The sequence below is a fragment of the Ixodes scapularis genome, unplaced genomic scaffold, assembly GCF_016920785.2.
Source record: "Ixodes scapularis isolate PalLabHiFi unplaced genomic scaffold, ASM1692078v2 PGA_scaffold13__105_contigs__length_92229423, whole genome shotgun sequence".
Classification (NCBI taxonomy): Eukaryota; Metazoa; Arthropoda; class Arachnida; order Ixodida; family Ixodidae; genus Ixodes; species Ixodes scapularis.
The window spans coordinates 72,182,510-72,197,540 of NW_024609839.1; the positions used below are offsets into that span (position 1 = coordinate 72,182,510).

Below are 15,031 nucleotides of genomic sequence, written 5' to 3' on the forward strand. Positions count from 1 at the left end.
CTTACAACAGGATGCTTCCTCCCGACAATTGCAGTTGATTCCTCATGCCTAGGTAAGTAAGATTCAGAGTAAACGCCCGTTCCTAAACTATCGCCCAATCTATTTACCTGGCTGAACATTTATTGGCTTAAAACTACCAGAAAATTGCCAAATCTAAGCACGGAAGTGAATACCACTGAAATAAAAGGGCTAGTATGCGACTTGTCTCTTACACGATACCTGTATCTACTGTGTACTTTTTTCCTCGACTTTCATACGTTTCAGGGTAAAATACGTCTGCGCTATGGAATACAGTACTTCTAAAATGCAAAATTAACATATTTCAGAGCAAAGTAATCCTTACCTTTCAAACAGCGAACCGAAGTGCGTAGCACGGTGAAGACGGAAACGCCTAAACGGTATTAGCGCACACATAGAGAAGAGAGAGAAGGTAGAGGAAAGAGGTGCTACTCACAACTATATTTACAGAGATGAAGAGAAGGAAGAACATAAAAAAAATTCATCACCCCCATTAAAGATTAAGAAAAAAAAGAAGAAACATGAAAAATAAATAGGGTGTTCCCTCGCGGACACACGCTTCAAACACCGGGTCATTTGTTTAAATACCAGATCCGTTGTTGTCCGTCACGTTGCCATCATGCAGGGTGTTTTGCTTCAATCTTGGCTCGGGCGGGCTCTTCATTGTCAAAAATGACGACAAGCACCTCATCCCTAATCGGCTGTCGCGTTGTCATCTCGCCTGAAGTTTCGCGGCATCCGTGGTTCATGCTGGTTCTTCATTTTCTGTGTTAAAAAGTATATTTCCTTGTTTGTTAATGCAACTGAATCAACACTGAAGCATTCCTTATCTGCAGATAGGGTGTGGTAGGCTTCCAGCACCTCCCGTGTCAGTTTGTCTTTGTGCCTCCCTAGGATGCTTCTTTCCCCGAATAACGGACTGCATTGGCACTCATTACAATGTGTCCCAAGATGTCCTCCTTCTGTGGTTCTCAGAGAGTAATCATGTTCGCGTAGTTCATCGTTGAGGCATCTGCCCGTTTGACTGACGTAGTTCTTTAAACACGAGAGTGGTATATTATAAACCACGCCTGAAGTGCTCGGAAGAAAAGGCTTGGCGTGTTTCTCAGTACACCTGTGTTTTGTGGCACCTTCAGCTAGCGAGTTTACTCGTGTGGCAAGAGCTACTTCGGTCAAATGGGCAGTACGCGAACATGATTACTCTCTGCCGCTCGGAGAGCGATGAGCGATGGTTGTGGAATCACGGCTGCCGGATTGGCGTCTATCGCCGCTTCAATGAGACAGGAACGCGTCGCACTGAAACGAGCAAACGTGCAAGCCAGCAGGTAAGAAAGGACGCACGTGTGAAATGCCCAGTTCTCGGCAGCAGGCAGCGCGCCGTCAGGGAGCGCTCCGGTGTTATCTGTGTGACGTCACTTCCGTGACCAAGTTTTCTTGACATCGGCCTCCCAACTTTGCACCTCCTTGCAAGCACGGAGAACGGTCAAACATGCTACCAAATGAAACATTTTACACCGGCCTTTGCAAATATGTTCATCGGTGGTGTGTGTCGTTTCTTTTGAGCTTTGTGTAGTTTTCGACATCTAATGTCGTGCAAAACGCCGTTCTGCTGCATCCTAAGAAATCGCATGAAAGCACTACACATGAGTTCTACACTTTTTTTTTTTACTTTAGCAGAAAAATTGATGAAGATAAGAAAAGGAAAGAGAGGGAAGTCACCAATGACCAGCAGCGGGGCTTCGTGAAGGGAGTAGGCTACTTCATTTCTTATCTCGCAACAAACCAAAGAAATCACGATACGTTCGTCCGACGCATTATGACTCACAAGACAGCTTATTCAGATTAAAATTTTACATGAAATCATTTTGAATTTAAAACGCTAGCGCGTTTTTTTTTTATTCATAAAAAAAAGTTATACATACATTTTTTTAGCTGTTCATACGGGTAGATATTAATTGAAACCACATCAGATTTCACGAATACCTGGATATCGCAACTGCTATTCTTCCAAGATTCCGACAATGCCACTGAACCCTACGGCTGCACATATTTTGTTGATATATCAAATGTCTCAATAAACAACACTGTTTTCATTTCGACTAGATGGCACTTCTGCTCGAACGCTGTTTGGTGCCTTACGCTTAATGCTGCCATTCCTTGGAATGAACCGAAGACGTTGTGACTTTGGTATGCAAAATCCTTCGGTGTCGTAGTTGAGATCGATCGTCGTGCCATCCTCCGGAAGAACCGTGAACTTTTGAAGCAACCTCGTTAGGTAGAGGAAGACCTCTAAATTGGCAAGGTTCTCTGCAGGGCACATTCTTTTTCCTAAAAAAAAAATAACGGTTAGAGTTATTTAAGTTAAAATGAAATTGCGAGACGGAGTGTGTTGCGCCTAAGTCTAGGTCACATAATTGCATTTGAGCACGATCGACTTTGTTACACACACTTGTGGCAGCCTACAATGGGAGAAAACGCTTCCGCCATCTATCGGAGAGCCCTGAAACACTTCCGATGCGCGTATATTTTACGTATCATATTTTCCTCTTGTGCCTGAAATAATATTGAAAATGCTTCGAGGGACAACATCTCATAGATAAAGTGTAGATGTAATACCGCAAATTCTGTAAAAGCCATCAGTCTTGTTATACGTAGATCGCAAAATGTTCCATGCTGCCTATAGATGGCACCACTGTGCTAGCCTCTTCTCTAGTCGTAAGCCGTTACAAGTGGATGAAACGCGGTGAATCAAACTCATACGCACATGTCTCAACCTGCCTTTAATACATTACCTATCACTGACATTGAAAAATGAAATGTTCATGAACAGGCGGCATGGGGAGTGAACAGTTTCTGCTCCTTTTGTAACGCTCTGCTTCTTTAATTACGGCACCCCGAATGCGTCTCTGACTGGTGAGTTTACCGAGTCTAAAAAAAGCGGTCCATCGATTTCCGGTTGGTGACGCTATAGAAGTGTCACGCTGGCGCCGGTCGCGATCCTGGCGGTGTCCCAGCAGCGGTGGTGGGTATGGCAGCAGCCTGTTCCGCTGGGGGTCGCTCTTCAGCTGGACAGTCCACGGAAGCTTCGACAGCCAGCAGGAGTTGAGACGCCGCGACGACAGCGACACTCGCGTTCTCTGGTGCTTTTTTTTTTTTTTGTTGTTTTCTTGCTAACTTCTACGCCCAACCGCCACGATTCCGGCATCCCACAGCACGACACGTCGACCTTTATGACGTCGTTTGTTGCCGTTTTGGGACCCATTACGATGCACGGGCGGAATAAGACACTAAACACACCAGTCGGAAACACTTTCCAAACACAGTACTTCAATGGCTGTTTCTGTTGTTAGATATCCGTAAATGTCTGGCCGAAGCAATGTCGGCCTTCTTACTTGATTTTTATACTTATCCTTGGCGATTACTCTGTCACTTCCTAAGGGAACAAACTGTTTTACTGAAAAGTTCGCTATTTCCGCCATGAGTCCTGACGTGTATATGTGTGGTTAGAATATTGTTGTGGTACACTAAGAAACAATTTTATTTTACAACTGATAAACGTTTCGACATGTCTAGTCTCCCTTCTAAGCCGCGCGAGACATGCGCAGTTCTGCCATGATTCGTATGTATTCAGAAGACCCTTATTTTGATGTCCATACCGGCATCGCGTTCCATCGTGGACAAACTGCGGAACTAGAAATATATTTAAGTTTATTGTTAAAATATTTTAAGAACACTCGCAAAGGTAAATCAACAACGCCGAGCAATGAAAAGATTTGCAGTATTCTGCGAAACGACGCTGGCTGACCTTTTTGAAGCCGCCGTAATGAGTTGAAACCAATCTAAATAGTTGATTGATGGATGCACTGTATATACATGCATGTACGTATATTCTTGTGACAAATCGTTCAACCTTGCCGTGAGCGATGCTTAGTCCGGCTAGTTATTTCTCAATTATTTTAATGCTGGTGGCCATGATTTAGATTTTTTTCTTTACTCTGTCAGTTGCCGCAGTTTACAACGCCTTGCATAGTCGAGATACGTACCCACTGAAAAGGGCACCAGCCAGTCTGGTTTGTCGATGAGCTTCGATCCGTCCTTACTGAGGAACCTCTCTGGTCGAAACTTCTCGGGCGCCTCCCAGAGGTCGGGGTCCATGTGGACTGCCCAGAGATTAGCCATCACCACCGTGCCGGAAGGGATCAGGTAACCCTGGACAATGACGTCTTCATCCGCTCTGTTGTGAGAATAGTAGTATAGTCGAGAGAAAGCTAGGAACGTTGACTTGTCATTGTTAATTTATGCTTATGAATAAATATTATTTACAGCGCGCCATATCTTAGTGTTTTTTGTCCGTGCTTACATGTAGCTCAATGGAACGTGACGTCATGGTGACACGTGACCTGATAATACGCAACGTGACCCTCGTGCAAACATGACGTTACGTCACATCGCGACGTCAGGTGGCACCAGCACGTGACATCGCAACGTCAAGTCACGGGGCAACATGCGACACTAACGCCAGGTGACACGGTTCCGACACGTGACGCTGCCACGTCATGTAGCGCTGCGACTTCAGGTCACACCTTAAAGCCACGGTGTCAAGTCATGGTGTTACCTTGCGGGTCACACTAACAGGAGAGCGCCGCGACTCGAGAACGCGTGACACAAGAGCGCGTTACACGAAACCGCGCAACCAGTTAAGCGCGCATCAGGAGGAGTGCACGTGCGCTTTGTGGAAAGTTGCGAGGGTGGTATTCGCAATGCCGTGGTCACACTGCTCATACATCATGCACATGACAGTCTGCAAACACGAGTCACGGCAACATCCGTGGTTCGAATGCCGCGTGCCAGGTTTCTCTTTGAACTCGTTGCCATTTAGCATTCGAAGCAGGAATCTCGTGGTGACTCGGAATCGAATCTGCATGCAGACTGCCTTTTGTATGATATATAAGCAAAGCGACCTCGGCTCATCTATGCAGCCACCTGAAGCCGGGGTCACACTGCTTAGACATCATTGAAAAGACGGTCTGCAAACACGAGTGAACGCAATAACCGTGGTTCGAACGACGAGTGTCACGTGTTCTTGAACTCACTGCCATGCGGCATTCAAAGTACGGATCTCGCGGTGGCTCGTGTTATAAGCAATGTGACACCGGCTTAAGAGGTCCATGTTATTCAATAACAAATGCAGCATTCAGGAGGTCGTGTGCTGCCGGCTCAATGCAGTTGGTAAAACAAGTTTGTTCGTGTTTCCTTTTTCATAAACTGTTTTTAGAAACTATGAATATGAATATATCTTGTCTAATCAAAATAAAATATCGACTTATGTTTGTATCAGTCAAATTTTATTCGAGAGTATTAGTTAGCTATTGATTGCAGGCAAGAACTTGAAAATGCCTCTAAAGTAACCCAAAGTATGGCCATAACCAAATTTTGATGCTAAGTACAGGCGAATAGACCAATATGGCTATAACCCAACTGACTGACTTTGTCAGGACACGATCAAGGGGTGGCGACATAACACCTGGTCAAAATTATGCCGTACCAAGTGGTTCCAGGCAGCAAAACGCACTGAGATTAATCTTAGAGGCTGTCGTTGGATAAAGCCATCTGTCCAATGCATCCTACAATTTCGTCCTGCATGTAACTGCTGTTGCCAGTTAAAAAAAAAAGCATTGATTGGGATATTACAACTTATCCATTTGCTCCAATAGCGCTGTCGTGACTCGTGTTAAATTGGTTGAGCTCTCTTTTATGCGCGCTCTAATTGCACTCTCGCGTCGCTGCACTCTCATGTCGCGCGCTCTCGCGTCGCGCGCTCTCCCGTCGGCGATATCGCGTCGTGAGGAGAGGTAAGGTAGACTTTATTTTGTCCAAAACTGCTAAATCCCCGCGTCAAGCGAGTCTCTCTTAGAGAGAGACTCTGACGAAGCGATCCCCTCGGTCGACAGACGAGACGCGATGTTCCCGGCGGCATCCCAGGCCGGCTGGGCTAGAATCTTCTGAGTCTTGGGGTCAGGATCTTGCAGGAAGGATTCCCATGCGCCTGGTTGCCTGGCTTACTTGATAAAGTCTTGATTCTTCGAATGAAAAAACAGCTCCGGGCATGGTGGAATGTGGCGATCTCGCCCCAGTTTCTGCAAGACGGGTCGTAGGCATCTGGATACCACGAGTGTAACTGCGCCGGGTTGAGGAAGGGCTCCGTCTGGATTTGACAGAGAATGGGGGATTCTGTCTTTCTGAGAGTGTTGTGAGCCTCTGGGTAGGCTCGGCATTCTGCTCGGTAGTGGTCAAGCACCCCCTTAAAGGTGTAGGCTCCACGAGGCGAAGGTCGAGTGCTTACTTGGTGTGCTAGCCCGGTATGTAAGAGCGCGGGCTGCGCTGTGAACACTCTCGTTGCCTGGGAGTGACGCATGGGCTGAAGAACACAGTATGTGGACTGGGTGGTTGATCAGGCGGTGACCAGTGGTGACCTTGAGGGCTTTGTCAGAGATATGGCCACGCATGTACTGGCAGATGGCCACCTGGGAGTCACTGACGATCACTTTCGTGGTGCTGAGGGTGAGGGCCAAGGCAATGGTTGCTTCCTCGGCCTCCGCACTGCTGCTGGTATACCTGCTGCTAGCCGTCAAGATTTGGCCGGAGCGATTCGTAACTCCAAGGGTCATTCGACCCGTGTCAGCTGAGGCTGTGTCGACATAGGTCACCTTGAAGTCGTCGTAGCCTTGCTGTAGAGTGTTCTCCAGAGCCTCGACTCTGGCCATGGGACTGCCTGTGTCGTGCAGTGGATGCATGTGACGAGGTAGAGGCGCAATGTGTAGCTGCTCGCCTAGCCCCTTTGGAACCCAGCCTCGCGTTCTGTGTCCTGTTAGGTGGTAGTTGATGCCCAAAGATGTGAGGATGGTTCTCCACGCTGTGGTCAGAGATAGCCTTTCGTAGTGGGTTATCCTCTTCGCCTCAGTTATCTCCGAGAGGGTGTTGTGAAGCCCAAGCTTCTCGAGTCGCTTGGTCTCTGTTAAAGGTCGTAGATGAAGCGCTTTCTTGTATACGCAGCAGATGATACGATCAATGGCACCCTTCTCCGTGAGTGTCAAGTCCAGGAACGGTGCGATGTAGGCAACCTGCTTATCACGAAGGCTTTGATAAGGCGAATGACGTTCCGCTTCTTCATCCCGTATTGTTATCCAGCGATTCTTGCTATGAGTCATCCTACTTTCTATGCGTGGTTATGAAGGACTCCGATGATGTATGTGTTCTTGCCATCTTCTTGCAACCACCTACCGAGTATCCGAAGTCGCTGGACCCGAGGGATGTCTTTGCCTCCGATCCGCAGAATGATGATTGAGGGAGTTTTCACTGTGGTGCTGACCATTTGTTGCAACTCCGACTTTTCCTGAGAGCAGGCTAGTCCGCGCTCCTTAGCGTAGGCTTCCACGACGCGTACAGCTTCTTGCAGCGAGTCTTTAATGGCGCCATTGCTTCCTCCTGCTATCGACAGAGTGACATCGTTTGCGTAGATACTGTGATGAAGCTTCAGGATGCCTTGTAGTTTCGTCGGTAAATCCTTCATGGCGATATTGAAGAGCAACGGGGAGAGCACTGCTCCTTGCGGTTTGCCAACTCCGCCCAGAGTTTGCAGGCCAGATTGGAACCCGCCGATCGAGACCTGCGCCTGCCTACTTGATAGGAAGTTCTGTATGGTATTTGAAGATTTGCTCAACCACATCAATGAAGTTTAGTTTAAGGAGGATGGCTGCGTGGCTGACATTGTCGAACACTTTCGAGATGTCCAGCCCGAGTATGGCTCTGGTGTCCCTCTTGGGTGCATATTCCCGTGCCACAATATGATGATACAGTCGTAGCATCACGTCTTGAGTCTAGAGCTTAGGTCTGAACCCGATTATGGTGTCCGCGAAGACTCTGTTGGCTTCTGCGTACCTGTTAAGGCGATTGAGTACGACAAGCTCCAAGACTTTCCCGAGACACGGTGTGAGCGAAATCGGGCGCGGGGCGTCCAGTTGTAGTTCTTTCCCAGGCTTGGGTATAAACAGCATCTTCGCAGTCTTCAAGGCTTCTGGGATTTCTCCTTTTCACCAGCAGACGTTGAAGTATGATGTTAGCCGGTCAATATCTCTGTCGTCCAAGTGGCGCAGTAGCTTGATGGAGACTTCAAGTCCTGGGGCGGAGCCGGTGTTGAGCTCTCGGATCGCAGCCATGACCTCGGAGGGTCGGAACTCTTCATCTAGCGTAAGGTTTGGCTGGCACGTGTATTCCATCGGAGGTGTTGGCAGAGCTCGTCTCATATAATTGTTCTATATTGCTTGGACAAACTCTTTTCCACCTCCCTTGAAGGAGTTCAGGATGCACCCCATCTGATTTCGGACTGTGGTTCGGCTTTGTCCGGGGTCGAGGAGATGTCGAAGGATGTTGCACGTCTTTGGAGTGTTGGGAGGTTTCTCGAACTCGTTGCAGGTGTCTTTCCACTGCTGAGTTGTGAGATTGGTGGTGTGACTCTCGATGGTCTTGTACAATCTTGCGATTCGTTTGCGTAGCCGACGAGTTCCTTTCTGTCGCCTTAAGCGTGCTTCAAGGTTTGTCTTCCTTTACCATAGGTGCAGGAGCCGACTGTCCACGGCGGTCAGATTTGCTTCCTCGGGAATGTTTGTTGTGGCTGGGCTTCAACTTCTTTGATGCCTGCGGTCCATTGGTCCAGTTCCTTGATCTCTTCGTCTCGGTCCACTTCGTCCAGCTTCTTTCTGCGAGTGTCCCACTCGACTACTCGCAGAGGTCTTCCTTTGGGCTTCGTGCGGCCGCGTCTCAGGAGAATGTTGAGGAAGTAGTCGTCACTGCCCAGAGTTTTCAGAATGTTGGTCCATTCTGCGTCCAAGCAGCGACTGAGCGTGAGGTCTGGTGATCTGTCTTTGCATCCGCCCGTGTCTTTCCAAGTTGGCTGCGTCGGGTATGTGAGTAGGTCCAGTCCCAGGGTGGCAATGTCCTGCCAAAGCTTCCGATCCTTGGCACTATCTTGCGAATAGCTTCATGACATGTGTGGTGCGTTAAAGTCACCAGCGATGAGCAGAGCCTTTCCCTTGGCCGTGTCTATGGCGCCGCGCAGGAGCTGGTTAAACGAGTGGTGTGTCTTCGGAGGACTGTATACATTGAAGATGAACGTGGTGCAATGGCCCTTCTTGGCCGCCAATATCTCGATGCAGGTGTACTCAATGTCTTTAATGCCGGTTGGATGAAGTTTTGCTGGTAGGTTGCGTCGCACCAGCATGGTGACTCGTACGACCCACGATGAGTTGGTGTGATTAAAGGATTGTTATCCCGGAATGGGGATTGCCTTCCACGTTTCTTGTATGACTAAAGCGTCAGGTCTGCGTTCTGGTGGTAGGAATCGTTGGTACTCGTGAAGGTGTCCGCTTTTCGGAGGAAAGCTTCGACAGCTCCACTGCCACACAATGCAACCTTTACTTGTCTTGACCATTGTTGCGTTGTGGGAGTCTGTCCAGGATGGTCTTCAAGTAGTGCTTTACTTCGCGCATCTCGCGTTCTACCTGTTCTATGCGTGTGTCTATGTCTTGGTTGGTCGTGTCCTGTTACATGGCCACTCCTTCATCCTTCGTGGTTGCGCCCGATGGGATAGAAGTGAGCGCTGTCATGTTGCGGGGGACTGATTTCCTCTTGGGAGTTCGTCCTGCTTCGTTTCTCTGCAAGTCGAGTTGCTACTGTACAGCGTTATACCGAACTTCGGTCTCCTTCCTACGTCTTTCGGATTCTGCAGTTTGTAGTAGAATTCGTGCTACTGTTTCCTGAGAGTTCTCTACCACAACCTTGAACTCTGCTAGCTTGGTGGAAGTCTCTTCTGCAGTGCGGGAGGTTGGCTTGGTCTTGGGGTGACCGGCTACGACCTCGCTCCACTTGAGCGCTTCGAAAAAATAAAAAGTCCACAAATTGTTTTCGTACCAATAACGATGAAAAACGTATACGTCTGAGATCTCAATAAAAACTAAGGTTGCTTTAATATTCAGTGGTTTAGCTAGGAATCATATTATTAAAACGCCTGAAAATCTAGATTTTTGTGAATAGGTAAAGTATTTTAGAAATTTTACAAGCTGCTGCGTGAATATTGCGCAATTAAGCCACACCTTATGAAATTATTAAATCAATTTTGATACAGAATGACCGAACGTCATACCAGTATTTATACATGAAATCAAGTTGAAATCGAGATTTTTATGAATTCCACTAGTAGAACAACTGTGAACTTTTTGTAAGATCTAGACAAAACGATTGTACATTCGTTTTTTCGGGCAGTAGTTAGAATACCTTCTATATATAGCTGTTTAGTCGAGCACAGTAAAATTTGTATCGACAAGAGACCGGACACCTTAAACTTGCGGACCTTTTTGAGAATCTTATAGCAATACAATATATCATTTTTCTGGCGTTCGCGTCTAGTAGCTGCGGCACAGAATTTCCGAATTCGCCGTTGTTTGAGCACATACCCCGAGCACGCATTGCTTACGAGTACTTCGTCAGCGCTCGTTGAAAACTTCGATCCGTTCACCCGCCTTGTGCTAACAAACGGCAACCGGCAATGTTACTTGAAGAAAGTTTGAACGGGATACACTTAAGAATTCCCTTGTCGTAATATTTTCTTTTCAACTGGAAACTGACTTTATTATTTTGATAACATTGCAATTATGATTCTGGTTGGCCGTAAAAGAGCCTCAAACTCACTCCCTCGGAATTCCCATCAGAACGACAGTCCTCCATCGGTACATCTCCCAAACGGTGGCCGTGGTATAGGGCATGTCATGGCGGTCCGACCAAGCCACGGTCCTGCTACACCCAGTCACTCTGTCGATTTCATCCTGCACTTTTCGTTGCACAGTGTCCGCCTTGTCAGCCATGTTTAGAAGACTCCAGAGGACGGTCATGTGCGTCGTCTGAGATCCGGCAGCAAAAAGCGCGATGGCGTTCCCGATCAGGTTGGGCACTGCATCGGGTGGCGCGCAAGCGGTGTGGTAAGGAAAAAAAATCTTACTACGTTCGAGAACAGGACACTTCAAAAAGCGCCAAAGCTCGCCAAATATATCGCACCAAGTCTTCCAACTACTAAACCAACACCCATATTTTTTTTTTCTTTTTGATATTGTTAAACAAAAAGCGAGGTTCTTGGACCTGTACGAAACGAAGGAGAGAATATTATATTTTAGATATGAATGGGAATGTTGCGCTAAAAATGTATAGCCTTCCTTTTTGTCAAGTGTTATATTTGTGATGCGCCCTGCTGTAATCTGCATAAATTCAAAAAGATTGTCAGGTATTTTTATAAAAAAAAAATGTTGCGGCCACCCCAACAAATGTTTTATAAGTACAAAAATTACAAAATACATTCGGAGAACTTCGGGCGAGTCTGCTCTTCCATACAGTACACGGTAAAACTGGATCACGAAAAAAGCTCGGCATTCATTATTGTCAGCATTTGCACTATAATAATTTTGAAATAAAAATGTCCAAAATAAATTACGATTACTCATAATTAATAACGCAAGTTTTTGCACCCAATTTCTGGTAACGATGGCTGTGCAGCTTGTCGCACGAGCTATATTGAAAAAAAGAAATCAAGAAATAGAATGTTGAAACGATTTTCACTTCTTTATAAAGAATTTGTCTCATATTTGCGTTTTCTGTTTCCTCAAACGCATTTTTTAATTGCGAGTTGATTTTGAAGATTGATCATTGTTGACCTTACGGCAAATTGCTAATACGCGTTTAATGTTGTGCCTATATTTGTGTTTATTGATTACATAAAACAACGTAATGAATATTTAAAAATTATATAAATGCGAAATGATATAGTTCGCGTTGTGCCTCATAATAAGCACTATATATTTCGATGGGAAACAATATGGTGCTCAAGACTAAGACGTGAGCCCATATTTACGCGTAAAAGAGAAATACTTTAGAAAAAACTAACAGAAAACGAAGAGTTGTACAGAAGGCCATACTAAAAAAATTGCATAAATATAAATGATAAAGAAAAGATTTTTTTTATACTTGTGTTCTGTGCGATCTGAGCCGTGGGGTTGCACTCAGATGTCCCTTGAGCATATTTCTTCAAGTCAAAACTAAATTCCGAAAAGAAATGTCGGCGGAATAAAAAATGCGTGTCGCCAAATCTTACCGTTAAAGCTCGTATGTAGATCCTCCTTGTGTTCAGAAATGAGCCGCAAATACCCGTCGATGAAGTTGTTCTCTAGTAATTCTCGATGAATATCCTCTAAGGCCTGCTCGTGGCTGTTAAGAATATAATGGAAACTGTGTTAATTATTCAACATAGTTTAAAACAAGGACAGGTTCTGGTTTATTCTCAGGGTTTTAATTTCAGAAAGGTTATGATATTGTTACGCCGGAGTCACACTGCTCAGACGTCATACAAAGAATATTCTGCAATCACGAGTGACCGCAATGTCCGTGGTTCGAATGCAGCGTGCCAAGTTTTCTCCTTGAACCCATTGTCGTGTGGCATTCGAAGCACGAATCTCGCGTTGACTCGCGTTCGAATCTGTATGCAGACTGTCTCGTGTATGGTCAGTGTATCAGCAGTGTGAACTCCGGTTTTATAGGCGACAGAAAGGTTACAAAAAACGTTTTTCTAGATCGGTTCCAAAACATTGGGAAAACAAAATAAACACGATTAACGTGATGCGGGCTCAAATATGAGCTGCGCTTGCACAATCGCGTCATGTTCTTAACCGTCTTCCATATCACCTCATAGTTTACGTCTTTATGTGTTAAGTGTAACTTCGCGGCGCAGTATACCTCAGAATGTCAAACCAACTAGCCCAAATCCAAGCATTATTAGTCTTCAAGTATGAAACCTGTAACTTTCGTATTTACTACCGGCGGTGGGGCGTTTGCCAACACGCCCCTCTCAGTAATTATAACAATTGTCAGCCAATAAGAAGGAGCCAGTGGCGCTCACCACTACGGTATTTGGCTGTTCGGTGATGGTGCCTGCCTTTTCCAGTCGGGTGCTGCTGGGATACCGTAAGCTGCATCGTGACGCTGTAATTTCACGAGCTAAAAGCTATCCTTCATGTCACCTTGAATCTAGACCACAGCCGAGGTAGGGACCCTATGGAAGCAATCAAGCCACGCCAAAAGTGCGTTGAAATGGCGCTCGTATTTCTCTGGGGTTAACTATCGCCGGCAAAACTAGTAGTTCACAAAAAAAGTGCGAGGAGGCTGCGCATTCACATTGCCGGATTAGTTTTATTGATCATAGCGAACCAGAAAACACAAAGGAGCGCCGTAACAATCCACTTTCGCGCTGTTTTGTCCGGCTCAGAGATGGAAAAAATGGCATTACTCTCATGAAATTACATATATTAATTTACTTTTTGTGGTAATGAGTAATGTAGTTACGGTAATTAAATTACTTTTTGTGGCAGTGAGTAATCTAATTACGGTAATGAAATTACTTTTTGTGGTAATGTGTAATGTTAATATTTTTTCTTTTCTAGGCTGGTAATTTAGTAATGTAATCAATTGCTTTCACATAAAATTACTCATTTCGTTTGAAATTACTTTGCCCCTTATGAAAAAGCTTTTTTGCAAACTTAAAAAAAAATATTGCGTTGTGAAATGTTGAGAAAGACACAGAGTATATAAAAGACGGCCATGTGAGCGTAAAGCCTCGCACGAAGAATTCGACAGACACACAAAGGCGGCTGGAAACGGGAAGTTTTCGTGTAAAAACATCGCTGCAAGGCCACGGCTCGCGAACCCCAGGCAAGTCAGACTGAAGGCGTGAGGTCATCGCGACGATTACTATGCTTCGTTCATTCGTAAGACGTGTGACTGTTCCACCGAGCACGTCGCTTCCACTGCACTGTCAGGTTAGGGGTGAATGGCTTATACTCTACAAGGCAAAGCGCACATCGCACATGAGTTCAACACATTTTAAAACCTGAGAGGACAGGACAGACAGATCCGCAAAGGTCTTTCTTTTTCGTCAAGCAAAATCCAAACCGGTAGCTTTGACCATCATGAAAAACAAACGACAGGAATCCCCAAATGCCTTGTCTGCGCCTCAGACCATTTCGTGTGAATCCTTGGCCTTGTTAAATAAAGGTACTTTTTCTTGTCTTAAAAAACTGGAATCGAGTAAAGCAAGTGCCCCTCTCGGTATGCCTCTCTTTTTTTCCTTTGGGAATTTATTCGGGAATGAGCCCGTTTCTTGGGAAAGTACGCATTTTAAGAAGCTCGCGCCATCCCTTTCCTCCACTGGCGACGCTTCTGCCTAGCAAACATCCAGCCTAGGCGCCCGAATCCAGCCCCCTTGTGGGACAACGCGCAATAACTTGGAGTCCTCGGAGGCTTGGAAGCAATACTCCTCGAGACGAATGACCGGGAATGCCTCAGCTAGTGCACTTTGGGGAGTAGGATTAGATTGCGTCCGTGTCGGAAAGGAAACGTTTCACATGACGACTTCTTTTAAGATCGAGCTCCCATCGCCCCAGTTGACTTACTGACACGAACTGTAACTTCTTCAATATAAGGAAAACGGAAACATATTGCCCTTTACCTGATGACCTTCACAGCAAAACAGGTAAGTTGACCGTTTTTGTCACATACAAATAAGATGCTATGCATCATGTTTAAGACTTTTGCCATGTTCGCCAGCGAAACGACTGTCCAGTATGTTTCAATTTGAGGCCCATAAGGCAGTTGCGATTTAAACAGAAAGATTTGAGTTTTGGTAAGTATGTTGTAAATGAAATGAGCACAAATGACTGTCGTAATGTATCGAGAGCTTACTTTGAAGTAATATCATTACATTCCCTCTGCGGTAATTTGTATCGTGATTGCATTATATTTTTATGCAGTTTTCAGGAAAGTATGAGTAATGTAATTTAATTTCGTATCCGAGGTAATTTTACCATCTCTGGATTGGCTCCTTCGGGTCGTAGCCTCGGCTGCGGTAGGATTTATGGTGAAT

At 45.8% G+C, this 15,031-nt stretch overlaps 1 protein-coding gene across 1 annotated transcript in view; it reads right to left on the bottom strand.

Moving 5' to 3' along the window:
* Positions 1–2,089: 2,089 nt before the first annotated feature.
* Positions 2,090–15,031, bottom strand: part of LOC115316570 (cytochrome P450 2J4) — a 28,361-nt gene continuing 15,419 nt past the window's right edge. The window contains exons 5-8 of the mRNA XM_042289672.1: positions 12,212–12,324; positions 10,762–11,020; positions 4,062–4,252; positions 2,090–2,346 (exon numbers count right to left, since the gene is read on the bottom strand). Coding sequence (XP_042145606.1) covers positions 2,090–2,346; positions 4,062–4,252; positions 10,762–11,020; positions 12,212–12,324 — 820 coding nt within the window. The remainder of the gene's footprint in view (positions 2,347–4,061; positions 4,253–10,761; positions 11,021–12,211; positions 12,325–15,031) is intronic.